This window comes from Podarcis tiliguerta (genome assembly GCF_965153285.1).
Source record: "Podarcis tiliguerta genome assembly, chromosome: 8".
Classification (NCBI taxonomy): Eukaryota; Metazoa; Chordata; class Lepidosauria; order Squamata; family Lacertidae; genus Podarcis; species Podarcis tiliguerta.
Window position 1 is genome coordinate 69,593,083 of NC_139541.1, and position 27,480 is coordinate 69,620,562.

Genomic DNA, 27,480 nt, shown 5'->3' on the forward strand with positions numbered 1-27,480 from the left:
AGCTGAATTAAGCCCCCAACCTAGGTGGCAAGTCACTCCTGCCTTAGGGGAAGCAAAGGCAATTAAGCTCACAATGGGGAGATGTGGAGCTCTCCTCCAATCCCCCCACAGCTGTTTGGTACAGCTGTTATTTGGTGAAGGAGATAGTTCTATGTCCGAGCAAGGCGTCTGGGAGTTTGTGTGTGGAAATTCCCAAAAATACCACCCATGTCTTACTGCTCTCAAGCTCGTTCATGCACAAGCACACAGACACACAGAGAAAGCAAAGTCTGACATTTCACCGCAGCTGGAGAAAGTAGCATTTTAATGTCGTGGAAGAGACTTGGCAGACATAAAAGGTCAGAAACATAGAAAGGGGTCAGCGAAACCAGGGGAACAGGGCTCAGTGGAGAGCTTTCCTAAGGGCCAGCAGTACAAAGAGCATCAGGCATTAAGCTTTGACAGGTGCCACCCACACCTGCTCCTCCTACGCAGCCTAGACGGAACCAAAGCAGGTGGATGTTATAGCACTGCCCTCTGCTGGAAAGAAACCACACTGCGAGAGAATGCAGGTAACCTCAAATGATACCGCACGCAGCAAGGTTAGCCTATAACTGAGAGTCATTTTTCCAAGAAGGTGAAGGCGGTATAACAGGAGAACTAGCGTACACACTCATTTATTGCATCCTACACACCCAACACTCAGGGCAAAGGCGGGAATTACTTTCTGCCTCCAGGTTTTACTATTTGAAGCATCGGCACTTGGGAGTAGATTTCCAGTTCTGGTCTGGATTTTCAGAGCCAGGCTGCATTGCTATGCCACAGGCAAAGATTTAGGCTAAGGATGGGGAAGCCGTGGTCCTCTAATTTGGTGCTGGACTCCCATCAGCCCCAGTTACCATTGGCAATTGAGTTGAGGGTCCTATCACATCTGGAAGGGCTACGGCTTCTGCATCCCTAGTTGGTTAGATCCAGCCAGCTTGCTGAGCCCAACAGCTGGATATTCTGCACTGACTGTAGGAAGTTCTTGGCAAAAAAGCAAGCTTGTAATAAGGCCAGAACTTCTTCTTCCTGTCGAAACTGTCACTATTTTTTGTTCAAGAAAGAAAGGCCTCAATTTACTCTCATAAAAAAAAAAAAGAAAGATCTCATACTCCCTTCCCATTTATAAGAGTGTATTATTGTGCATTTGGCAGAGCTGGGAACTCGCACTCCACCAGACAGGAACAAAATGAACATTCCCTGCTACGTCTTGTGGCTGCAGCTGCTAAATACAACAAATAGGCTCTGGGGGAATTGCAAAATCCTGGTTAGGGAGCCTCACAGTTAGGGGTGCATTATTCATCCCCCTCTTCCTGGGGGTGGGGTGGGGTGTTAGGAGAGGGGTAGTACCTCTGATGGGGGACACATAGTGCTCCTTCCAGGGTAGTTTGTTCAGCTTTGGGCCCCACCCTGCACTCAGCTCTCACCTGTGGCTCCTAGAAGCTGTCAGCATATGACAGCAGCCACACTCTGGGCAATGGCTTAAAGCGGCCGGCTAAACCAGGCGAGGATAGCCGATGGGTCTCAAACCCTTGGTGAGTTAAGGAATTCCCCTGCATATGAAGTCAGGCTCCAGCAGATGGAGTGGATGAGACCAGTAGTGGGTCCAATGGTCAAGAAGGCGATTTCTGCACATCCTGCAGAGGGAAGCGAGGGGCAAATGGGGCTCCTTGTCAGCTTGGGAAGACAGCCCATCTAGGAGAAGGAAGACTCTGATCCTAGACCTCTGCTGCCTTGAGGGATATCTTCAGGAGAAGACAAGGCTAAGGAGAAAACCCTAAGCAAATCTGCAGTTCCCAAGGTGGTTGGATGGCGCCTTGTATGCCTCTGTCCAGCAACTCCTACAGCCAAGCTGCTGTCAAACGTATTGCTCTGCTTTCCTTTGGGCCACATCAGCAAGGCCGAGAGAGGGGTCTTGCCATCTGGCCAGCCTAGGACCTCCATACACACTGTCCAGGCTTGCACCTGGTGCTGTTAACACAGTGATTAGACTTCACCCCCAGAGGCGCACTCCATTGTCTTTCAAGACAGACAGGTGTCAACAACTTCTGGAGACAGTGCTCACCTTCAGCTTCCCCCAAAACCTGGCCATCCAAATGTCGTCGGGACTGCAACTCCCTTCATCCCTGGCCATTGGGCATGCTGGCCAGGTTTGATGGGAATTGGGAGCCCGACGAGATCTGGAACGCACCAAGTAAGAAAAGGCTGCCTTGCACTCTGCACTTGCACTGAGTAACTGAGATTGCACCGAGTGACAATCTGAAAGGCCAGTGGAAGCAACCCCCCACTTTGGATGAGCTCCTAGCTTCTCTGGATGAAGAACACCCCTTCTGTTTTCTTTTCATGGACAGAGCTGCCAGCCTTGATGCCTAGATATGTCTGAAAATCATTTCTACCACCACTCTTGGGAAGTCTCATCGTAACCGTTTGAGCACCAGGAAGGCAGATTTAGTATCCCCCATCGCCTAGGATGAGGACTAAGCTTGAGCAAAATGTGCCGGACAACAACCCCTTTCTCTCGGAGTCTCGCAGCAAGCTAAGCACTTCCAAGTTAGGCTGGGATCACCACGAAGACAGCAGGCCTGGCGTTTTGCCAGGTTTGGTGCAAAAGGCAGGCGGCTTGCTGGGGAGCAGGGAGGCGAGGGCTGTGTGCAGTGCAGAGACAGGAACACTCTGGATCATGGGGGGAACGACATGTCAGGAGCAGCCTGGGAGGAGAAAAGGAAAAGTCAGGTGCAGAAGGAGTTCAGTTCAAAATAAATCCAGAAAGGCAGAAGGCCAACAGATGCCCCCAGAGAGCCCTGATGAGATCGCAGTTTCTCCAGATGGTTCTCCAAGACATACTGCTCTGTGAGGTGTCCCACAGTCAATTTAGAGGAAAGGACTGTAGCTCAGTAGGAGAGCACGTGTTTGGCATGCAGAAGGTCTCAGGGTGAATCCCATCAGCGCCAGATAGGTCTGGGAGAGACTCTTGCCTGAATCCTGGAGAGCTGCTGACTTCGGATAAGGCAGCTTCTTGTGTACTTCCGGGCCTCTCTGTAATTGCAAGCCTGAAGGTGCCTGGCTAAATTTAAAGGGACAGGGTTCACCTTTAAAAGCCCTAGGCAGCTCAGGCCCTGGGTACTTCAAGGACTGCCTCTGCCAGGCCCAGAGTTGGCACCCAGGGTTCCTGGGCAGCTGCCAGTAGTGGTTGGCTGGTGCCCCTTGGAACTGGTAGGTTTTAAGCCAGGGAGACTGACAGTAGGTGGCGCTAGAGACAATTTCTGGCAGAGGCAACTAATTCTTGTTTTGTCTCCACCGGCCTCTTCCCTGCTGAGGATAGGGGGCAGGAAGATGGCAGGTAGTGCCAACCCCTGGCTGGAAGAAAGAAGGCAGGCAGGCGGAGTTGATTGAGCTTGGCAAGGGAATGCCCATTCGCCCCAATGGATGAGCCTCCACTGGCTGCCAGGGGTCCGGCAGACCCTGCCCTTCTGGTGGCTGCCCCACAACCCCCTCTTTAACCCCTCCGGTGTTCTAGTCAGCACTATTGGTAGGGTGTGCAAGCCGCCATTCAGCGTTTCCCACAATACCCCTGGATTGAACCCTGGCCAAGAAGGTCCAAGTCCCAGTCTAACCACTGTGATACACTGCCCATTCAGTAGTGTTGGATAGAACTGGAAAGTTCTATCATCACTTTCAATTTCAATACAGTGTAAACTATGAGCAAAGCTGTTGACTTGATTTTCAGAGCATGCTAGTGGGACATGGAGCCCAACCAGTCTGTCCAAACCAGTGGTCCATCTCCCCAGTCCTGCGGTATATGCAACTCACCAGTTCCAGGCTTCTTCTATCTCATCCTTGTGGATAAACCTAGCAAGGAGAGTCAGAAAGAGACAGTTTTTTAAAAAACGGTTGTTTCCCTAAAAGGCTTTAAGCTTTCTTTCCTTCTTTTTCCCTAATCCACCCCAGGCAGGAACAGTTTGCCCCAGCAGTGTGTCCTGTTACATGACAAATCAAAGCAGTCCCAAAACACATTTCGCCCCACAGCACAGGATCTAGCAGAGGAATGGGGAACCTGAGGCCTGGGGATGGAATGAAGCCCTCCAGACATCTCAGTCTGGCCCTCCTCAGGCCACAGCCTTTTTGCAGGCCTTTCTTTGTGCCTCAAGGTTGTTTTGTCTGGCCTGTCAAAGAGGTACAATTCCCAAAATTCCCTGGAAAGAAAAACTGATTGTTAATCCACTCTGTGAACCTGCTCTGTGAGGGGAATAGGGGTCTCCTAACAGCCCTCACCTTGCCAACAAAGGTCCGTATAGTTAAAGCTATGGTTTTCCCAGTAGTGATGTATGGAAGTGAGAGCTGGACCATAAAGAAGGCTGATCGCCAAAGAATTGATGCTTTTGAATTCTGGTACTGGAGGAGACTCTTGAGAGTCCCATGGACTGCAAGAAGATCAAACCTCTCCATTCTTAAGGAAATCAGCCCTGAGTGCTCTCTGGAAGGACAGATCCTGAAGCTGAGGCTCCAATACTTTGGCCACATCATGAGAAGAGAAGAGGACTCCCTGGAAAAGACCCTGATGTTGGGAAAGATAGAGGGCACAAGGAGAAGGGGACAACAGAGGATGAGATGGCTGGGCAGTGTTCTCCGAAGCTACCAGCAGCGGAAGACAGGAGTGCCTGGCGTGCTCTGGTCCATGGGGTCACGAAGAATCGGACACGACTAAACGACTAAACAACAACAACAGCCCTCAGCACCCTTAACAAACTACAGCTCCCAGGATTCTTTGAGGGAGGCCATAGGTGTTTAAAGTGGCATGATACTGCTTTAAACATGTGGTGTAGATGGGACGCAAGTTGAACACGCAGTCCTACCACACAAAAGGCCACTCGCTTTCTTTTTTTCAGCAGCTCAATTAAGGTGGGAAAAGTCATATCCTGGTTGCTATTGTTAAACACCTGAGCCAGGAGTCCTTGCCAATCTATTCCAACGCACTTAGAAATCCTAACAGCAGATCCCAATCTACCTTCTGCCGACCCCTTAATATATATACAGTGGTACCTCTAGATACGAACGGGATCTGTTCCGGAGCCCCGTTCGCATCTAGAGGTAAACCTAACTAGCGACAGCACGTCTGCACACGCACACACCACTTTTCGCTGCTTCTGTGCATGCGTGTGACGGCATTTTGAGCATCTGCGCATGCGCAAGCGGCGAAACCCGGAACTAACGCACTCCATTACTTCCAGGTTGCCACGGGACGCAACTCGAACACGCTCAACTCGAAGCGTATTTAACCCGAGGTATGACTGTATAAGCTTTTGTTTTGTTTTGTTTTTGCAATCAAGCAGTGTATAATTTTTACAAAATAAACAGATAAAAAGTTTTTAACGAAACGAATAAATCTGAGGTAGGCACAAGGTTCAGCTCCTTGGTTTTCTTTTTAAAGTTTCTAGTCCTCAAGCCTGAGGAAAAGAAGGGCACAGAAGGGGAAGTGAAGGATGACTAAAGTAGGCTGGATCTTACGCCGAATTGAGCTGCGCAGGGGCCCCTCCTCCTCGTCAGGTTCACCCGTCCTGTAAATAGAAAAAAATATTTGTCATGCTGCGCTTAACAAAAATGCCTTGCTCTCTTCATATCCTGCAGCAATTTCTGTATTTTAAAAACCATGGTGTTTTGTACAAGAGCAAAGCAATAGCTCCTCCTGTTGACAGACAAAATAACTACTCAGGGCACCAACAGAAATGGTTAATTAAGGTGATGCGAGCTAATGAGCCTTACCAACTATGGATTTATTCACATTTCCATGGGCCCAAAAGGGTTGACTACCTGTGTTTTGCATTGTGACAGGCTCTGCTCTGCTGTTTGGAGGGCTGGTGGTCTGACCCCTACTGCCAAGGACCCCTCCTTCCAACCCAACTATTGTGTTGAGGGAGCAGGGAGCAGTGGCGTAGCTTGGGGAGGGCCACAGGGTAATTGCCCCGGGTGCAAAATTGTTAAGGCCGCCAAATCTCAACACCTGGTGCTGTCTCAATACAGTTGCGCGATTCCGTTGCTGGGCTCTGTTGAAAACGGCCTCTCCATGAGAACTTCTTAGGGCAATGGAACAACTCTTCTTTTCTTATCCCTACAGCTGCAATCTCTTGGGTGCTGCAGATGCTGTTAGGCAGCTGAATGTACATGCGTTCTCTGTCTCTGTCTGTTTCCCTCCTTCTCACCCTTGCTCCTCCAGGTAGCCCGAAGTGCTGGCAACCCACGCTATGCCACTGGCAGGGAAGGAGAAGCTTTGCATTTACTTTTCCAAAGCCCCAAGTTTAACAATTTGCTGTCTTGCTACCAGGCCAGATTCAAGTTACTTGTGTTCATTCATAAAGCCCTAAACAACCTGAGGTCCAAATACCTTAAGGACTGCCTGATTCCTTTTGGTCCACCTCAACCACTAAGACTGTCTGATGGATGACTTCTGGCTGGTTCCCAGTGCTCCTAAGGCTGGGTTGTTCTAAACTAGGGACTGAGCCTTGAGTGGGGCACGCTCTGCCCTGCGGAACTCCCTGCCACTAGAGTTCGGCAGGAACCATCCCTTCCTTCTTTAAGATGTCTTTTGAAAACTATATTGTCACGAACCATCTCTTTTTACGCAGTCACTATGTTTTACTGATGTATTTATGGATGCTTTTGGCTGATTTTATCCTTATATGTTGCATACCACCTGGATATGTTTTTATGAAAGTGCCAGCTATAAATATATATATAAAGAAATAAATAAACAAAATCTTGTGAAAGCTCCTTAAGAAAACAAAGGAGGCAGCTTAACAACTGTGCAGTCTTAGCACATGGGGAAGCTTTTGGAAATGAGTGAAGCCAAATGTCCAAGTGTAAATAGTTTTTATCTGGAGGAAAGGGTGTGTGGGAAGATCTTTTTTCCGATTGTACTTCTGGCTATTTTGTACCAAACTGTTTTACTGTACACCTTGGTATTGTTTTAATGAGAAGTGATATACAAATATTTTAAATAATATTAAATAAAGGGAAGGCAACAAAATCATACATAAGACTTGCAAAGAAAAAGAAAAATCAGCCTGACCTAGTTACATTTTACCTGCTTAAGCAAAGTCTTGGATTTCAGAGCATGTCCAGAGTTCCTTATAGAAGAGAATTTCTGAACGAGAGAATATCTTTAGCCTCCTGATTGGATGGTTCCAAGAAGACAAAGACAGATCGCAAAGCCTGTTTGTTCACAGAGGCAGATCGGTTTTGGGCCTATTTGCGTAACAGACTACTGGCACATGAGATAAAGTATATTTTGCCAATCAGAATTTCTTTAGTGGTTGATTCCACCTCCTTGATGATTCATTAAAAATTACATTATAAGAAGGCTTAGCTGTTTTTGATTAGATGAGGCACTGCATTAAATGATTATCAACCTCAGAATGCATACTGAAGAATAGAAGACAGGATATCAGTTTGTTGCAGACTTCCGGAGGAATGGTCTGATCACAGATGCTCTAGAGGGCGCTGTTGTCCTGTTCAGGTTATAATGTCACATTCTCCAAGACTCATAATTTGAGTGTGCTACTTTTTCTCTCTCCTTGCTAGGTCACCTGTCTGCATCTGCCGTATATAATAGCCCCTCCATCCTAGGTCACCCATTTAAGCTTTTCAGGAGAAGGCATTACCTCTGTTGCTGGTTGAACTTGCAGCGACAACGTCGACCTGGGAAAGAGAGACAGAAATCCCAAACAGTGAAAGAAAATCAGTACAGGGACAGATGAGAAGCAAAGACTCTGGGATTGCCAGCATTCTTTTGGGAAGGGAGTGTTGCCCAGTGGTTGGAAGAGAAAGCAGCTCACTCTAATTTAAGGTAACCAGACATCCCCGTTTCCCCGGGACAGTCCCGGGATTTACACATCAGTCCCCATACAAAATCCATTGAAGTTGATAAGTGTCCCCAGATTCATTGGGAAAAAACTGGTAATCTTACATTAGAGGGAGCCCACAGGTCAGTGGCAGAATGCATAGAGACAGTCCCAACTCCAATCCACAAAATATCTAAAGACAGGATGGGAAAGACTAAACTTAAGTGCACTGAAGCCAGCCAGTCTTGAGCTAAATAGATCAACAGTCTGAGGTCCACATGGGGCTCAGAGACTACAAGTGAGACCTGCAACAAAATGTTGCACAGAGTGCGGCTGCTTGGGGTTCCAGCCAGCCATGCCCTCCTCCCGAAAACTCCATTCCAAACATCCTCTCAACGGCATTCTGAGGACACAAGCAGCTTTCATTGGGTTGCTCTTTTGGTTGGAGAAGATTCCTCCCCTTCGGGTTTTCCCTTGATGTGTTTTCCTTTTACAAACCTCAAGGTTCCCCCAAGTATGCCAACACACCCTCCTGTATCTCAGAGGCTCCAATTTATCTACAAGCCTGGTGACACTTAGGAGCTGCATGTGCTGTTAACGTGCTGCAGAAGACCACCAGAAGGTGGCAGTAGAAAGTTATGGCAGAGCACGTAACTTTGCCTGTGGAAGGCCCCAAATTCAATCCCCGGTGCCTCCAGGGAGGTGAGCGATGGGAAAGACATCTGCTGGGGTCCCTGTAGAGCCACTTCCAGTCAGAGGAAGCAATCGTGGACAAGGCAGGCCAAATGCCTGACTCTGTAAAAGACAGCTTCATATATAAAATCATAGAATTCTAGAGTTGGAAGGGACCACAAGGGTCATCAAGTCCAACCACCTGCAATGCGGGATTTTTATTTTTATTTTTTCCCAGTGTGAGCCTCGAACCCACAACCCTGATATTAAGAGTTTCATGCTCTACTGACTGAGCCATATGTCCACATGGGCTCCTTGACCCATTTCCCTTCAGTAGTTTCCCCCTCCTACCCCGCCCCCACCAGCTGCTTTTCACTCCTCGAGAGAAAAGGTACAAGAATCTGGTGTGTGAGACAGAGTGTGCAACTGAGCCCCGCTGTGTGGGCTTTGAGAGGAGAAAAAATAACAACTGGACAGTGGTGGCTGGTTCCCATTTGGAACTGGCGAGGCAGGAGGCAGGGAGGCCAACAGTAGGTGGCGCCAGAGCACGCTAATTCTAGTTTTGTCCACATCCGCCTCCCTGATGACTCCTATGACACTGAGATTGAGGACAAGGATAGCCAGTAATACCATGTATGCTGGATGTAAGTAAGAAAGCAAGGTTGGGTCTGGCAGAGGGCAGGCTGAGAGTTGGTGGGGCAGTGTCTCTTTCGCCCTGAGCAACCAGCCCTCCACTAAACAGGAGTGTGAAAGGAGCCCTTCTTCCTCACGCCTTAGGCTGCATTTCATTACAGTTGCAATGTTGGGGAAATTCAGCAGGTGCCATGGCTCAGATTGGGGGGTGGGGGGAGAGGGAGAGAATCTACTCACTGAGCACAATAAGAATGCCAAGCAGAAACAGGACGACAGCAAAAATCAGCCCCCCAATTCTCAGCGAGTGGTAATCTGAGAAGGAAGGAGAAGGAAGAAGTGGTCATTTCCAGCTGGGAACATATCCCCGACTTGGAATGAGGGGACGCTCTTGTGATGCTTTGTTCGCCAACCTGGTGGGGTTCTATGGATCAGTAGCAGCTGGTGCCCATTGGGATGAGTAGGGCAAAATTCTGGTAGCCCAAACCGTAGGCGGAGCTCCCAAGGTAAAGGTACCCCTGACCGTTAGGTTCAGTCACGGACGGCTCTGGGGTTGCGGTGCTCATCTTGCTCTATAGGCCGAGGGAGCTGGCATTTGTCCACAGACAGCTTCCCGGTCATATGGCCAGCATGACTAAGCCGCTTCTGGTAAACCAGAACAGCGCCCGGAAACGCCGTTTACCTTCCCGACGGAGCGGTACCTATTTATCTACTTGCACTTTGACGTGATTTAGACCACAGCGCCACCCGTTACCCAAGCCAATGACAGCAAATGCCAGCTAAGGAAAGGAGGCCCCATTCTCCTCGCAGAGCTTCAATTCCCACAGTTCCCTGTGATTGACTGCGAAACCGTGAGGGGAATAGGGGTCTTCTAAGAACTCTCAGAACAGCAGCTCCCAGGGTTCTTGGGGAGCAGGGAGAGCGACAACTGTTTAAAGCGGTATCACAGTACTTTTAAGGCACGGTGTAAATGTGGCACAGGTTTCCTCCTCCCTGTTGAGTCCTAGAAGGCCAGCACTGAGACTAAGGAATAGAAAGCTGACAGCCAGAGCTGTCTTGTCGGTGAAGAGGTAGGCAGACATGTGAGGGCTGGCTGGGGACAGACTGATCTTGGTGCAGCAGTGCCCCATTTGCTTGAATGGATGGGGAGCCAGGGAGACATAGGCTGAGGAAAATAGCCTCCACAGGTGATGACGGAAGGTTAAAAAACACAAAAAAAATCTCTCCTTTGCATCAGTGCTGCGCTCCAAGTCAGAGTCATCCACACCTCTTTTAAAGTTGTAGTTTCTTTAAGTTCAAAAACGAGGAGATTGGACAACACGTTTTTTGTTTCCAAAAGTCTTTTAGGGGGGTCTCTGCCCTTGCCATCTATCCCCTGACCCCAGGTAGTAAGAACTGGCTTACCATAATTGAATGGGTCGTGTGGAATGTCCTTGGGTTGTGGTGGTTCTGAAAGAGGCAAACACACACACACACATATATAGAGGAGATTAATAATACAGTTATCCTTCAATCTTCCCTGCCCTGCCCCCATTAATCAATCACTTTATACTGAACTATTTAGCGTTATAATAACTTCCCATGATCTTGAGAAACACAAGGGGGGGGGGAATTATTATTATTTATTTTTATTTATATCCCACCTTTCCTCCTCTTTAAATTGCATTTCCTATCCCACCTGGCAACTAAGCGGCATATAAATTAAGAAATAACAACAAAAACAACACCGAAAAGGCCTGGATATATAAGTGGCACTTTCAGACACCTGCTATTTTTGGGTGACATTCAAGCAAATACTGGCAAGTTCAGGTTTATTTATTTGATTTATTATATTTTTAGCCTACCGTCTGCCGCCCCTGCCCCCCACAAGAGGTTTGAGATAGTGTATATGGTTTTCCCCTTCCCCATTTAATCCCCACAACAATCCTGTAAAGTAGGCTGAGAGGCAGTGACTAGACGAGGGGTCAGAAAATTTTTCCCACTGTCCCTCATACCTTGTGGGGGACCGGACTATATTTTGGGGGGGAAATGAACAAATTCCTATGCCCCACAAATAACCCAGAGATGCATTTTAAATAAAAGGACACATTCTTCTCATGTAAAAACACGCTCATTCCCAGACCGTCCACGGGCTGGATTTAGAAGGTGATTGGGCCGGATCCGGCCCCCGGGCCTTAGTTTGCTCACCCATGGACTAGACCAAGGTCACCCAGTGAGTGTGGGTTTGAACCCTGGTCTCCCTGGTCTTAGTCCGAGATTCTAACCACTACACCACCTTGGCTCAACAAGATCCTTTTTGACTATAAGGTGCAGTATATATTTGAACTGGATTTTCTTTTTGCGCAGAGTACAAAATGCCCAAATGTCAGCAGACGTTCTCAGCCGTTCCTCCTCCTCCTCCTCCTCCCTGCCCCTCCACAAGCTTACCTGCTACTGCAGATCCTATCAAGATCCCACACAGAGGCAGAAGGAACCACAACTCCATGACTGTTCTGAGGAGATATAAAAGCAACAGATAGTCAGATTCCTGGCTTGAGCAATGTGCAGGATGTAATATGCTTTAGCTGAGATTCCTGCATTGCAAGGGTTGGACTAGATGACTCTCGGGGTCCCTTCCAATTCTATGATTCTGTGGTTCAATCTGCCCACCATCCAGGCAAGCAAGAATCGTTAGAATTCAAGGACGCATTCCAGCAAGGCAAAAACTCCCAGGAAGAGCACAAAGCAAGGCTGGTGAGGTGTGCAGCCTGGAGGGAAAGGGGTGTGGCCTGGTAAAGGGGGCGTGGCCTGGAGAGAGAGCTGAGGACCACACAGAGAGTTCTGGAAGGTTGCATTCAGCCCTCAGGTTCCCTACTACGGGGTCCAACTACACATTGTGTTAAGCACACTTTCTAAAAAGTGTACTGTGGTACCTCAGGTTACAGACACTTCAGGTTACAGACTCTGCTAATCCAGAAATAGTACCTCGGGTTAAGAACTTTGCTTCAGGATGAGAACAGAAATTGAGTGGCTGCGGCATGGCGGCAGTGGGAGGCCCCATTAGCTAAAGTGGTACCTCAGGTTAAGAACAGTTTCAAGTTAAGAATGGACCTCCGGAACAAATTAAGTTCTTAACCCAAGGTACCACTGTACTTAGCCCCAGCATGCAAAGAGAACCCTATTAGGGCTAAACCTTTCTCCCCTATCCTTTCCACCAAAAACAGCTGCCATGAGCTACAAATTCCACCTTTTCAGACATGTTCTTCTTCTTCAGGGCATTTCCTGTTAAGTTGTGGGTGAACATATCAGACGACACAGCGATTCTTCAAACAGCTCTTGTTTATTCACAGGCCACAACTGAACTGAAGAGTTCAGCCAGCCTGCTTATATAGAGCTCCACTAGAACGCAACAGTAACCATTTTCTGTAACTATCCAATCACTGAATGTCACTTTCAATCCCTTATTTGCATATGTGGACCTGAGTGAAAACTATCTACAATATCCCCCTGCTGGCCCAGGGTGAGAACTTCAGTACATAACATTTCCCCTCTTCATACCCCCTTTCTTCTACCTCCTCCACCTTTTTCTCCCAGCAAGGTTGCTGCCTTTCCCTCTTGAGAGGGCTCCTGCGCTGTCAACGGACGCACCAATCTGAGGCAGCCAGCAGAAATTCAACAGGTAATGTTTCCCACATCGCTCGGCATTGCCCTGAAGAAAGAACGCAGACTGTTGGGGAGTTCCCACTGAACAAGCAGGAACCCTGAGAGAACGCAAAGTCGGCTTCTCTTAAGGACGGAAAAGTAAATAGCAAGTACACCGGGAGACAGGGGGGTACGGTTAAAAACAGAGCTTTGCTGAGAAACGTTCCAGAATTAGAGAACGTCCCTCAAAACGCAAGCAGGAAACAAAGATGGCTGAGAAGTGTCAGCAAGACGGCTGTGGGGAGAGGGGTGGTTTGGGAGGGGGGTTCAGATCAGCCAGGTGGAAAGGGAAATGGACTGGGAGAGGTGAGGAAATGGTTCCTCAAACAGCTGGGGCTGGACCCATTATTTCACATCCTGAAATGGCCTCAGTGGCCCTGTGGAAGGGAGGGCAAAGGCCTGTAACTATGGCAACAGGCTTTTTTGCAGCCACCGAAAACTGCTTTGCAATGTTTGCAAATGATAACCTGTCCCTCGGGTGCTCAGGGACGTTTCAGGGTTTCCCTTCTGCCTGCCCTGGCAGGCAATTAAGCTCGCAATCTTCCGGCAGAGAAAGGTCCTGTCGTGCTCTTAACCAGAACATGCGGATCAAAGTGCATTTAACAAGAAAGAGGGAGAATTCAGCTAAAATTCAGAGTCTCTGTTTGCAAGTGCCCATGGCTGAGGAGGCACTTACGGAAAACAACTGAGGCTTACAACAAAATGTTGCAGTATATATCAGGCTTCCGACCTGCTCAGCCCTGCTCCAGGATACAGTGGTACCTCAGGTTAAGTATTTACCGTATTTTTCACCCCATAGGGCGCACCAGCCCATAGGGCGCACCTAGTTTTATTGGGGGGGGAATAAAGAAAAAAAATTATTCCCCCCCCCCAAGCGCGGGGCTAGGGCGGGGGGAAGCCCGAGCTTCCCCCGACCCCAGCCCCCAGAACAGGCTGCTATCCGCAAGCCTAGGAAGCCCGGCGGGAAGTCGCGCCGGTCTCCCCCGGCTTGCGGAGTGCTGCCCGAAGCCCAGGGCAGACTGCACAGCGCGCCCCAGGCTTCGGGATGCAGGCAGCTCTTCGCAAGCCTTGGGAGATCAGCTCCCAAGGCTTGCGGAAAGCTTCCTGAAGCCTGGAGAGCGAGAGGGGTCGGTGCGCACTGACCCCTCTCGCTCTTCAGGCTTCAGTGAAAGCCTGCATTCGCCCCATAGGACGCACACACATTTCCCCTTCATTTTTGGAGGGGGGAAAGTGCGTCCTATAGGGTGAAAAATACGGCAATTCATTCTGGAGGTCTGTTCTTAACCTGAAACTGTTCTTAACCTGAAGCACCACTTCAGCTAATGGGGCCTCCTGCTGCCGCTGCGCCGCCGCAGTGCGATTTCTGTTCTCATCCTGAAGCAAAGTTCTTAACCTGAGGTAATATTTCTGGGTTAGCGGAGTCTGTAACCTGAAACATATGTAACCTGAAGCATATGTAACCCGAGGTACCACTGTACTCCATTTTGTACCCCTCTTCCCCACCCGTTCCTCAGAGGTCCCATTTGCCTCAATTTGCGTCGGCACTCATCACGTGACTTCGCTGCTAGGCACCGGTTCAAAAACAACCACCACCATCAGACTAATGCTGGAAGACACACACACAATTGCCCGGGAGGGAGGCCGGCCCCTGCTTCCTCACTTCCTACCCCAGCCCCATAGTGCTCAGACAAACAGATCCTTTCCACAAACATCCTTCTGGCTTGCATGTTTGGCTGCTGCTATCACTAACCGAGCAGGAAAGGGGAATAGGAACACTCCCATGCCTTGGCTCACTCTCTGCCAGGAAGGCCACGCTTTCAACTGCAAACGTCAGCCAAGAGATTTCTCGGTGCAACAAAGAACGCCCCAGCGCACACATTTGGAGCTGCTCTAAACGTTAGGTACCACTTTGCTCTCAAAAAAATGGGTTTTCAAGGTACAGTGCCATGTGTTTGCACTTGCTCTGCCACTGAGCTACAACACTTCCTTCTGGAATTAGCCGGATTTGCAGCTAGGCAATGATGCCAGCATCGACTGAGAGAGGTGTTGTGGGTAGGAGCAGGGACCTGTCAACCACCTGTCAATCAATGAGCATGGGAGGCGCTGCAAAGAAGCGGGGGACCTCCTCCTCTGCTAGGACAACGCTGGGGACCTCACAACCACGGCACAAGACCAAAAATGTGGAAGCCAGGCTCTGGCAGGGAGCAGAGTGTCGCCAAAGCCTTGTGGAATGTGCAGGAGACGTTTGGGCCTGCCCAGGCAACTCGTAATTTTGAGAGCCATTGGACAAGGGTACAAAAGCTTCTCTCCATGCTGTGGAGATTAAAACGGGGGGACGCAGACGGTTAGGCTGGCTGGACAATCCAGGGACGGCCAGGTTTAGAGCTGCCTGAATGTTCTTTTGTCGGTTCCTTGTAGCCTTAATTTCCCAAACATACACACCCTATTGTTTGTTGCTGTAGCTGCAAAGCAACACCCGCCTGCCTTTCCCTGCTGCTCAGTAACTGCACCCCAGCAGGGAGCACATTCCTGGAAGAAAGCAAGTTGGCGGCTGGGGTTGCCTCCAGCCGGGCTAGCAATGCTACCGGGCAACAGGAGAAACAGCATGCCTGTGGCAGCCAATTTTGAACCCCACTATGGGGGCAATAGGGACGCGGGTGGAGCTGTGGTCTAAACCACTGAGCCTAGGGCTTGCAGATCGGAAGGTGGACGGTTCGAATCCCCGCCACGGGGTGAGCTCCCATTGTTCGGTCCCAGCTCCTGCCAACCTAGCAGTTCGAAAGCACGTCAAAGTGCAAGTAGATAAATAGGTATCGCTCCAGCGGGAAGGTAAACGGCGTTTCCGTGCGCTGCTCTGGTTTCGCCAGAAGCGGCTTAGTCATGCTGGCCACATGACCCGGAAAAAACGATCTGCGGACAAACGTCAGCTTCCTCGGTCAGTAAAGCAAGATGAGCGCTGCAACCCCAGAGTCGTTTGCGACTGGACCTAATGGTCAGGGGTCCCTTTAACTTTTTTATGGGGGCAATACATCTGTCGCCTTCAGGCTGCCTGTGTTTTGCAGGAGGGATTCGGGCACAGAAAGAAATTTAGGCTTGCAGAATGCCAGTGGGTAAAAGTGCCTAGCTGTTGTTCTGCAACTACAAATCCTAGGTTGAGCAGGGCAGACAACAAACCTTTTTTGTGGTTAGGAAAGCGACAGGGAGACCAGGGTTCAAATCCCCAGGCAGACCTGAAGCTCGCTAGGTGACCTGGGGCCAGCCACAGTCTCCCAACCTAAACAACCTCACAAGGTTGTTGTGAAGTTAAAAATGGAGACAGGAGAAAACCATGCGCACCACCCTGAGCTCCTCGGAGGAAAGGGGGAGTATAAAAGCAATAAGATATATATAAAAATTAAAGCTAGATATTGCCTAACCTCTGTGAAAGCTGTGCGCAAGCGAATCCACATAAATGCTCAAGAAACAGATCTGCAGGAGCCCAATATTTATGTAGGTTATTCTGCCAGGCTCTCAAGCTTTTTGGTGTTGTTTAGTCGTGTCCGATTCTTCGTGACCCCATGGACCAGAGCACGCCAGGCACTCCTGTCTTCCACTGCCTCCTGCAGTTTGGTCAAACTCACGCTGGTAGCTTCGAGAACACTGTCCAAACATCTCGTCCTCTGTCGTTCCCTTCTCCTTGTGCCCTCCATCTTTCCCAACATCAGGGTCTTTTCCAGGGAGTCTTCTCTTCTCATGAGGTGGCCAAAGTATTGGAGCCTCAGCTTCAGGATCTGTCCTTCCAGTGAGCACTCAGGGCTGATTTCCTTCAGAATGGATAGGTTTGATCTTCTTGTAGTCCATGGGACTCTCAAGAGTCTCCTCCAGCACCATAATTCAAAAGCATCAATTCTTTGGCGATCAGCCTTCTTTATGGTCCAGCTCTCACTTCCATACATCACTTCTGGGAAAACCATAGCTACACGGACATTTGTTGACAAGGTGATGTCTCTGCTTTTTAGGATGCTGTCTAGATTTGACATTGCTTTTCTCCCAAGAGGCAGGCATCTTTTAATTTCGTGACTGCTGTCACCATCTTGCACCTTCTCAAGCTTTGCCACCCCCTAATATCCGACGGGCCAGAGGGACTGCAAAAACAGGAGGTCCGGTGCATGTGCCAGTCTGTTGCCATTAATGAAGCCAATTGCATTATTGTTAATTTGCCCTGATGGGAGCATGATGCAGAGAATTTCAGGTTCAAGCACCCAAACGCCTTGGACAATCTCAGCATTGCAGTGCTGAGTTTCAGAGAAAAGGGGGCAGAGAGAGAAAAGAGCCCCCTCACACCCACTGGTGGATCCAGTTAACACTGACTGTACCTCAACTGGATCAGACCTTTCCTTGGGGGCTGCATGCCCACCAGTGCCAAGGGGGTGCGTGAGGGGGAGGAGATTCCGTCGCACAACCTTTTTGCTGGCAGAATCTTAGCACTATGTTGAACACAAGCCTGTACCCTTAAAGCCCCTTTCTCTCCCCACAAAGAATCCTGGCAACTTTAATTTAGCAAGGGTGCTGGGAACTGTAGTTCCCAGGGTTCTTTGCAAGGCTGCTTTAAATGCAGCAAGGATGGCTGCACCTTCACAGGGTGAGGCTAGACATCATGGGAGCATGTCACATCCACACCAAAGGTTTATTTCATTTATTTGTTTCCATAAGCTTTTATTTATATATTTCAAAGAGAAAGTTGAAGCAACATTTGCCAATGTACAATCATATTTTTCTAATTTATGCTGCATGCTAGTTATTCCATATCTTACCTTTTCCACAGTATTTTCAAATCTGTATTTTACTGCTGTTTTTACTCTAAAGCTGCTTGCGTTTTAGCATGTTTACAATAGTTGTTTTTTAAATCTACAAACTTTCTCCAATCCTCCTTGAATTCTGCCTCATCTCGATTTCTGATTTCGCTAGATAAACTTGCCATTTCTGCATATTCCTTCAATGTGAAAAATCACAACGTATGTTTAAAGCACATTAAAAACACATGGCTTGCCCCACCACGACCACCACCACAGAAACCTGGGAACTGCAGTTTGTTAAAAAAAACCTGGCTTTCCAAGCATTGCTACACACCAAAGAAAAACGCTTGCCCCCTGATTCTGCCTTGCCCCATTCCAAAAAGCCTACAAAACCACTCCGTTGACAGCTCCATTACAGCCCCTGACACAGCTGTCCCTGTTCCTCCCCAGAGAGGTGCCCATTCTGCTGGGTTCTGGCACGCAAGGGTGTTATATTATCCCACCCATAGGCTCACCCTCGCAGGAAACTCACCCTGCTCAACAGCAGTGCCCTTGGAGTCGTCTTGTCTCCTTTCCCCAGATAAAGAGTGGGGAAATTGCTTTGCTACCTGTCCCGTGCAGCCCCTTGCACCTACCCCTCAGGATCCGTACTGCTGGGCCTCCCTGGTCTTTCAGGAGGAGATAAGGACTGGTTGGAGCTGAGGGAAAGGAACAAACTTCTTCCTTTTTTTTAAAAAAGGAAGGTACTGGCTAGTGGCAGAGAGGGAAAGATTAGGGGAGCTAAATTAAGTCTGCCTTGGCTCCTGGACAAAGGCTGCAGGGGAACAGCAGCGTGTGCTGCTGACCAGAAGGTGCGAAAGGAAAGAAAAAAACCCTCAGGCAGCACAGCAGAGGAGACAGCCCGGCTGTGCATGCACCATTCACTTAAAAGCACATGGCTTTTAAAAAGCCTGGGAACTGTAGTTTGCCCTTCGCAGAAATACAGTTCCCAGAACCCTTAACAAACCGTGGTTCCCAGGATGCTTTGGGCCAGGGTTTCCGAAACACTAGTCTCTGGCTGTTTTTGGACTACAGTTCCCATCATCCCTGACCACTGGTCCTGTTAACTAAGGATGATGGGAGTTGTAGTCCCAAAACAGCCGGAGACCCAAGTTTGGGAAACCCTGCTTTGGGGGAAGCAATGTGCTTTAAATGTATGGGATGCACACAGCCAGAAAGGGAAGAGTTGGATCAGGCTAGACTGCCGCCCCCAAACTATGGGATGGACTACCAAGCAGGTTGGGATGCGGGTGGCACTGTGGGTTAAACCACAGAGCCTAGGACTTGCCAATCAGAAGGTCGGCGGTTCGAATCCCCGCGACGGGGTGAGCTCCTGTTGCTCGGTCCCTGCTCCTGCCAACCTAGCAGTTCGAAAGCATGTCAAGTGCAAGTAGATAAATAGGTACCGCTCCGGCGGGAAGGTAAACGGTGTTTCCGTGCTCTGCTCTGGTTTGCCAGAAGCGACTTAGTCATGCTGGACACATGACCCGGAAGCTGTACGCTGGCTCCCTTGGCCAATAAAGCGAGATGAGCGCCACAACCCCTGAGTCGGTCACGACTGGACCTAATGGTCAGGGGTCCCTTTACCTTTACCTTGCAGGTCTACAGAAGAAAGTGGCCCTACAATTCATACATTTGTATACTGTGTGTGTGTGTGTGTGTGTGTGTGTGTGTGTGTTTATTTTCATGTCTTGAGAATATATACCACAGGAAAGCAAGCTACAAGGACATCAAAATACATGCGCCAATGCAGTATTATTGTTCTTTAAAGTTGCAACTGACTGAATCTGACATTCTGCCGAGGACAATCTGTTAACCAAGGGTACATCAGGTTTGGAAACCTTGAAATGAAACCAGCCCTTTTGTTTTCTCCTCTGCGGGGATGCCTGCAAGCTTTGCCGTGACTCATGATTCATTCCTTTTAACTAGCTAGATTGCCCACACAAACTGATGCCACGCTCTTTGGAGAGAGAATGAAGCACCTCCCTTCCCTTTTCCAGACTTACCTGGAGGGGATGCACTTGAGGCTAAACCCCTGCATTTAATTTATCCATTTAATTGATTGCATTTATATCCCACCTTTTCCTCCAAGGAGATCAAGGTAGTGCACATGGTTTCCCCCCCTCCCCATTTAATTGCCACAACAACCCTGCACGGTAGGTTAGGCTGAGAGGCAGTGACTGGCCCAAGTGAGCTTCATCTGGAGAGCGGCAACATGAGAACAGGGCCTTTTCTGCAGTGGCTCCCTGTTTGTGGAATGCTCTCCCTAGGGAGGCTCAACTGGCACCTTCACTACATATCTTTAGGCGCCAGATTAAAACAGTCTTCTTCACCCATGCCTTTGGCTAATTAATCTATGGCTTAGTATAGGATGTGTATGTGACTGTTTTCTTTATTATGTTAAATATTTTTGTGTTTATATACTGTAAACCATCCTGTGATCCTCGGATTAAGAGTGGTATATAAATTTAATAAATAATACTGACCAAATGGCAATTTGAAACCCGGTCTCCCAGGTCCTAGTCTGGCCCTCTAACCACTACACCACACTGTCTCCCCCCTAAGCTAAGTGCCTAGCCTGCCTTTGATTTCTAAGGCAGGAGTGGGATGGGAGGGGTAGGACTGGGAATGGGGAGTGCAACGGTTTAACCCTTTCTCTGCATGCTAGTTAACGTACCCCGCCCACCCACTCCGTTGCTTCTTGCCCTTATCACACGCAAACACACATGCCTGCTATCTTAAGAAGAAGAAAATACACAACAGCAGACTACACATTTAATGCAGACTGCAGTTTGTCCATTCCCTAGCATAGTTAACCAGACTTTTTGCTGTAAGGGGCTATTGGGTCAGTGGTTTGATCCAGGTTGGTACATTGGGTATCAGAAACCAAAAAAAATGGCCCCAGAACCAGCTGAGAGGCATCCTTTTATTGTTATTTTTGGTGGAAACATCAATGCACGTCTCTTTGCACTTGGAATGGGGAGCATACGGCTTTCCTGATATGGATTAACTCCCAGCAGCAGCATGGCCAATGGTCAGAGATGAAAACCAAAGGTTCTCCAACCTTACTTCATTTTAATATACTCAAAACAAAGGAGCAAAAGGAAGACAAATCTCTGCTCCAAGAAGCTGGAAATCTAAATTCCAGCAGTAAGGGAGACACTGACTCTATAAGGCCAAGCTGTCTATGCCCCCTGCAATGAGGGAATCTCCTTTCTTGTAACTTGAAGCCACTGGTTCAGGTACTACCCTCTGGAGCAAGAGAAAACAAGCTGCTTTCTCCATCTTCCACGTGACAGCCTTGTATATATTTGAAAATGGCTATCCTATCTCCTTTCAGTCTCCTCTTTTCTAGGCTAAATACTCAGCTCCTTCAACTGTTCCTCATAAGGCTTGGTTTCCAGACCCTTGGTCATCTCAATTGCCCTCCTCTGCACATGTTCCAGCTTGTCAATATCCTTCTTAATTGCAGCACCCAGAACTGGACACAGTAAGTATTCCAGGTGTGGTCTGACCAAGGCAGAACAGAGTGGTGCTATGACTTCCCTTGACTTGGACACTATACTTTTGCTGATGCTGCCTAGAATGGCATTAGCACTTTTTTGCTGCTACATCACACTGTTGTCTCGTGTGAAGCAGGTTGGGGATGCTTAGGAGATACAGACAGAAAGGGAGGTTTGGTTTCGGCCTAGGACTCGGCCATTCATTGGCTCATCGCTTTTGCAGGTTAGTATTGTGAGAGCTGGACCATAAAGAAGGCTGATCTCCAAAGAATTGATGCTTTTGAATTATGGTGCTGGAGGAGATTCTTGAGAGTCCCATGGACTGCAAGAAGATCAAACCTATCCATTCTGAAGGAAATCAGCCCTGAGTACTCACTGGAAGGACAGATCCTGAAGCTGAGGCTCCAATACTTTGGCCACCTCATGAGAAGAGAAGACTCCCTGGAAAAGACCCTGATGTTGGGAAAGATGGAGGGCACAAGGAGAAGGGGAAGACAGAGGGCGAGATGGTTGGACAGTGTTCTCGAAGCTACTAACGTGAGTTTGACCAAACTGTGGGAGGCAGTGGAAGACAGGAGGGCCTGGCGTGCTCTGGTCCATGGGGTCACGAAGAATCAGACACGACTAAATGACGACGACAACAAAACTGCGAGAGGCAGGGAAAGAAGCGACCCAGCAAGGAAAATTCCTCTTGGGTGTAGCACACGGGAGTTCAGTTAAGCCCTTTGGCCAAGCCCTCTCCCTTGACTTGTTGTTTGGCAGCTTTGTCTAAATATACCCAGGCTAGCAGGATGCTGGAGTTATAAATATCCCCCATACTCGACCCCCATGGCATCCAGCTTCACAGATCTGCTTGGGTTCATTTCAGTACCAAGCCCTTTCAAAGATGATAAGTAGCAACAGCATTCCACCTTTGCCGCAAGCCTGTTCTCCATTTGCACAAAACTCACAGGCCTGGAGAAGACTGTCTTGGGTTTGTGGGTGGGGAGCAGCAATTAATATCTCCATGCATTTGCACCCTGGCCTTGATCCTGAGAAGGGTTGTCAGAGTGGCTCACAATTAAAACTATCCATTTAAAATGACAAGTGGCTGCATTTTAAAAAAAGAAGCAAAACATTAAAAACTCGGGCAAATTATAAAACTTTAAAACCCACGTCAGTAGAGTGTTATATTGCTTTAATTGCTTTTTTTAAAAAACTGTTTTAATAGTTATAATGTTTTGATGAACTTGTCTTACATTTTTAATAACGAATGTCTTCAACTTTTGGATGAAATTGCATTATTGTGCATTTTAAACACGTCTGGATATATTTGTTACCGTTTATACTTGTAAATAAAGTAGAAGCCCTTTTGGCAACTCAGCGGTATATAAATAAATAAATAGCTAACAACAACTGTGGGAAATTGCAGTCAAATATAACTAGCAAGCCTAGGGCTAATTTATGCATGAAGGAGTTAAAACCACAGAATTGTATTCCTAGACTCAGTTAGTTCATGCCCCCTCACCTCTGGTGAAGGAGGATATGCTTAACGTACAAGGAAGATCTAGTAGGAAAGGGGAAATTAATTACACCGACTCCTCCAAGTTGGTCTCATATGTTAAAGTAACTAAAGAGACTAAGATTTTTCTTGTTCCTGCCTGCAGAGATTAGGAAACTAGTAAATTTCCCGGATTTGGCTAAAGATACCAGGCTAAAGGTAGAAGATAGGTCCACTAGCATGCAACCTTTTAGAACATACACAAGCACTTTAAAAATTGTACTGTGGTTTTCACTCACAATAAAAAAAACCCTGAAAAGTAAGTTGCTATTGTTCCCCTTCTACAGATGGAAAAACCGAACAAGGGGAACGTGTGCTACGTGGAGCCAGTGCCTTGATCCATCTGGCTCAGAATCACCTCCACCAACTTCCGCTGCCTGGTGCAGGCTTCTCAGAGGCATCTGGTTGGCCAAGAACAAGAAGCTGGGGTTTTCAGAACCATTGGCCTGATCCTGCAGGTTCTACTTACATTATGCGGATGCCTGATTATCGTCTTCCAAAGCAACTACTCTATTCCGAACTTAAAAATGGAAATCGTAATGCTGCTGGTCAACAAAAGGGGTTTAAAGGCAAATCTCAAGGCAAATCTAAACAAATGTAGTATAAACACCGACAACTGGGAAACACTGGCATGCGAACGATCCTGCTGGAGAACAGCCTTTAGCAAAAGGGGTCATGGGCTTTGAAGACACTCGAACTCAGAACACAAGGGAGAAATGTGCTAAGAGGAAGGCACGCTTGGCAAATCCACACCGTGATCAACTCCCGCCTGGGAACCAATGTCCCCGCTGTGGAAGGACGTGTGGGTCCAGAATTGGCCTCCACAGTCACTTACGGACTCATTGTTAAAACCGTGTTTATGGAAGACAGTCTTACTTGGCTACAAGCGATCGCCAAAGAAGACGACTTATGCTATTATGGTGCTCTCCAGGTTATTTGGACAGCAATCATTCCCGAGTGTAACAAACAGGCTGGTAGAAATGAGAACCACAGAGCACATAAGAAGAGCCCTTGGGGGATTAGTTTGCTGTACTTCAGCAGTTGAGGCTGTACTTCAGCAGTTGAGCAGTTCCTTTGCCTGCAAAAGGTCTCAGGGTCAATCTCTGGCATCTCCAGGTAAGGCTGGAAAAAAAAAACTCCTGCTGGGTGTCAGCTAGATGGTATAAGAAGGCAACTTCCTGCATTTCCCCCAGTGGCCAGCCAGACACGACAGCATTAGCCCCTTCCCCAGCAACTGGTCCTCAAGAGGCAGGCTGCCTTTGACCTGGCAGTTTGCATGTAGCCCTTCATAAGACACACCCTCCATCCATTTGCCTAACGCCCCCTTCCGGGCCATCTCAGCACACCAAGTTCCATGAAGAAATTCTGTAATTTGCAAAACACTAACACAGCATTCTCGCAAGCCCAGAGCGTTTCCCTTAGGAATGTTGCTAAAGGCAGTCAAAGAAACGAGCCATTCTTTGCCCCTTAAAGCCAAGCAAATATTTCTAGTCAACATGAGTCGATTGGGTCACTTGCCATGCTCACCTAACACAAGCCTCCCATTCAACCACCTTCCTCTAGAAATATTTCCAAGCCTTTCCCACTTAGGGTTGCCTGCCAGCCACCTCCACCACCAGCACCTAGGCTCCTGTCTCTTTTTCAAACTGAGCGGCATGCAAAACCTCAACAGGAGAAGCCTTCCCTGCCAATAACGTGATGTGGGGGGGAGGGAGAGGTTTCCCCTGTTGAACTTGTGCCTGTTTGCACCACTGGGGAAGACACAGAAGCTTTTCTAATAAGAGTCATGCGGCTTTTCGGAGTTATCCTCCCAAACCCCTGGGATTATTCCTAAATAGCGGGTCTTTCCCACAGATTTCAAGATCACCCCAATGACCTTTGCAGGAGGACGGCCTCCTTCGTACGCTGTTAAATTTTCAGAGACCACAACTAATGCAGAGAAACCCAGGCACATGCTCTTCCACATTATCCAGCTGTTTCATGGGGCTTGGGGAAGGAAAACTGTTTATTTGCCCCGTCAACTGAGCACCGAGAGGCACGCATACCAGGAGGTAAAGGACCCCAATAACCAGGGGCAGCAACGTCAAGGAGAAGAGTCCTGGCTCAGCTGTAGAACATCTGCTTTGAGTGCAGAAGGTTCCAGGTCCAATCCTTGGCTTCTGCAAGTTAGGGGTTGGGGAATTCTCCGGATTGAAACCCTGGAGAAACAGCTGTCAATCAGTGTGGGCAATACAGAACTAGAGGGCCAGCTGGTCTGCTTCCACTCTTCTTAAGTTGGAAAAGGTCAGAGCCCCACCCCAGACCCTAGCACACTAACAAGAGCCCCCTAGACCTGCCATAGTGAGGGGAAAGACTCACCGAGAGGAGTGGGGCCATGGAGAGTATCCTGCCCTCCAAAAACCTGGAGCTGACTTTGCTAGTAGCTCCCAACTTAGATTTAATAGTGAACTAATGACGGGTGACCACCAGTATTAGCACTTTCCAGGAGGCAAAGTCACGCACAAAAAGAAACCCGACCTCCAAAAGGAGGCGATTTCGTGCCCCGTATCCAGATTCTGGCGTCTCTGTTCACTCCGGATCGCACCCACCTCGAAATCAACCCACAACAGCAGACCGTTGCCTTGAACTTACTTGGCAAAGCGCTTTCCCAGAAGTTCAGAGACGCACACAAACACCGGTTGCTTTCGGTCGCCCCCACCTCTTCCTACCCGTCCTCGCTGCTTGCCACGCGGTTCCGGGCCCGATCGGTGGTCCCGACCTTGGCGCGCTTCCCTTGCCGAGCGTCGGAAAGCAGCCTCGTCGCCGGCGCGAACCCGGGTGGGTGTGGGAGGCGCCGCGGGGGCCGGCGGGGCCTGGGCGGGGCGCGGAGCTCGGCGGGGCCGGCCGGGGGTCAGCAGCCGGAGGAAAAGGCCGGAGGAGGGAAAGGGAGGCTGGCAGGCTGCCGTCGTGTTGGCGTGCGCGCACAGCTAGCGCGCCTTGCAGTTGCGTGTGGATGGCGCACGCGGCAGATCCGGGCGTGTGGCTGCTTGACGCGCGCGGACACGCGTGTAGTGAATGAGATCCGTGCCAAAGACCGTTCATGGCAGGCGTCGATTTCTCTTCCTCTCGTTTTTTTACGCGTGTTTCTGAAAAGTGACTGTGAGGAATGCGTGGACGCTCCTCTCTGTCGGGCACACACGCCCCGCCCCCTTAATCACGTTTTTTTTATGGCCGCCCCCCACCCACTCATCCCACGACCGTCCTTTTTCTTTGCTTTCTCGCATTCCTGCAGACTTTGCCCACCCTCGGTAACTACACGGTGGTGTTTGGTGGGTTGGTGGGTATTTCCTCGTGGGTTGGTGTGCGCCTGCGCGCATAGCAACGCTGGGAAGTCCGGGATCAAATTGCAGGGGGTTGAACTGGATTACCCTTAAGGTCCCTTCCAACTTTACAATTCTATTATTCTATGAAATTTCCACGAAGATCACTTGGATGATCTTAGGCCTATCACCGCCTCTCAGCCTAACTTACATCTCAGGGTTGTTGTGAGGAACGATGGATCGGGACAGAACGACATATGTCAAAGTGAATTTCTTAGAGGAATAGTGGGGATATAAATGTCATAATAAATAAATGCATTGAAGAAAAGCAACATACGTATCGGGCCACGCCTTACTTTCTGGGCAAGCTTTTATATGATCTCACTAACACGCATTCTTGGACTCTGAACGCCACTTGGCAGCTCTTTCATTCCAGAGTTTAGAGCGCACAGAAGCGAGCGCCTATTCACACGGCCACTATACAGACAGGTGTTCCGGGCTATTTAAATGCGACATTGCGACCGCTACACGCAAGGCCAACGCGCTACTCGGCGCTATTCAGACTTTACTTGGAGCGCCGCGTCTGCACGTTCCCTTCCCTCCACCCACGCGATCAAAGTAAAAATCTGAACACTGATAAACCGCAGTTTGATAACCCACCGCATTGTTCTGTGCTCCGGATCCTTGCCATGTTTACTCGGGAGGCAGGGTCATCGATGCAATTGCATTGCAGCCTCGCTGGAAGTCGCGAAACGGCTGTGATGGCGAACTTTTTTATTGGGCTAACGAAACCTGAGGTCAATTGACCTACCTGTGTGAGTGTTTAAGTGCCAAAAATCGCCCCCGCCTGAATTGGCATGGATGCAAAACAGCTTGAGGGAAAAAGGTCACATAAGAGTTGCATATCTGTGAGGGGTGAGGAACGCAGAGCCCTCCAGATGTGGGTGGACTACAACTCCCATGACCCCTGACCAATAGCTCTGCTGGTTGGGTATGATGGAAGCTAGACTCCTAACATCATCTAGCTGCTCCCCATCTCTGCTATAGGTATCACCTGTTTCCATGGCAGGAAAAGTCCCAGAGCAGGGTTTCCCAAACATCGTTCTCTTCCGGTTGTTAGACTACAACTCCCATCATCCCTAGCTAGCAGAACCAGTGTTCAGGGATGATGGGAATTGCAGTCCAAAAACAGCTGGAGACCCAAGACTGGGAAACCCCTGTCCCAGAGCAAGATTTTTATGGGGCATAGAGTCTTAAAAAAACAGGCCCTCTCTGAGTCAATTTAGCAACCTAAGCTGCATTTTTCTTGGGAGGAAAGCAATGACAAACGTAGACAGTATCTTAAAAAACAGATACATCACCTTGCCAACAAAGGTCCGTATAGTTAAAGCTATGGTTTTTCCAGTAGTGATGTATGAAAGTGAGAGCTGGACCATAAAGAAGGCTGATTGCTGAAGAATTGATGCTTTTGAATGATGGTGCTGG

General features: G+C 48.8%; 1 protein-coding gene across 4 annotated transcripts; it reads right to left on the reverse strand.

Annotated features, from left to right (window-relative positions):
- Positions 1-287: 287 nt before the first annotated feature.
- On the reverse strand, positions 288-25,880 carry FXYD1 (FXYD domain containing ion transport regulator 1). 4 transcript variants are annotated; one of them, XM_083456399.1, is made up of 9 exons: positions 20,817-22,241; positions 18,250-18,337; positions 11,586-11,650; positions 10,563-10,607; positions 9,399-9,473; positions 7,677-7,713; positions 5,527-5,576; positions 3,832-3,870; positions 288-2,729 (listed from the first exon to the last, which is right to left on the reverse strand). In XM_083456399.1, the coding sequence occupies exons 3-8, from the start codon at positions 11,641-11,643 to the stop codon at positions 3,848-3,850; spliced, it is 288 nt and encodes a 95-aa protein (XP_083312525.1). In that variant the 5' UTR covers positions 11,644-11,650; positions 18,250-18,337; positions 20,817-22,241; the 3' UTR covers positions 288-2,729; positions 3,832-3,847. The 4 variants fall into 4 exon arrangements, with proteins under 4 accessions (XP_083312525.1, XP_083312523.1, XP_083312526.1 ...); XM_083456397.1 differs by lacking the exons at positions 18,250-18,337; positions 20,817-22,241 and adding an exon at positions 25,328-25,880; XM_083456400.1 differs by lacking the exon at positions 20,817-22,241 and having other exon boundaries at positions 18,147-18,425.
- Between the last annotated feature and the right edge of the window lie 1,600 nt (positions 25,881-27,480).

Coding starts and splice junctions, on each gene's coding strand:
- FXYD1 (XM_083456397.1), bottom strand. CDS start 11,643: ATGGAGTTGTGGTTCCTTCTGCCTCTGTGTGGGATCTTGATAGGATCT. Junction 7,714..9,398: donor TGGCATTCTTATTGTGCTCA/GTGAGTAGATTC, acceptor TCTCTTTCCCAG/GTCGACGTTGTCGCTGCAAG. Junction 5,577..7,676: donor AAGTTCAACCAGCAACAGAG/GTAATGCCTTCT, acceptor TTCTATTTACAG/GACGGGTGAACCTGACGAGG.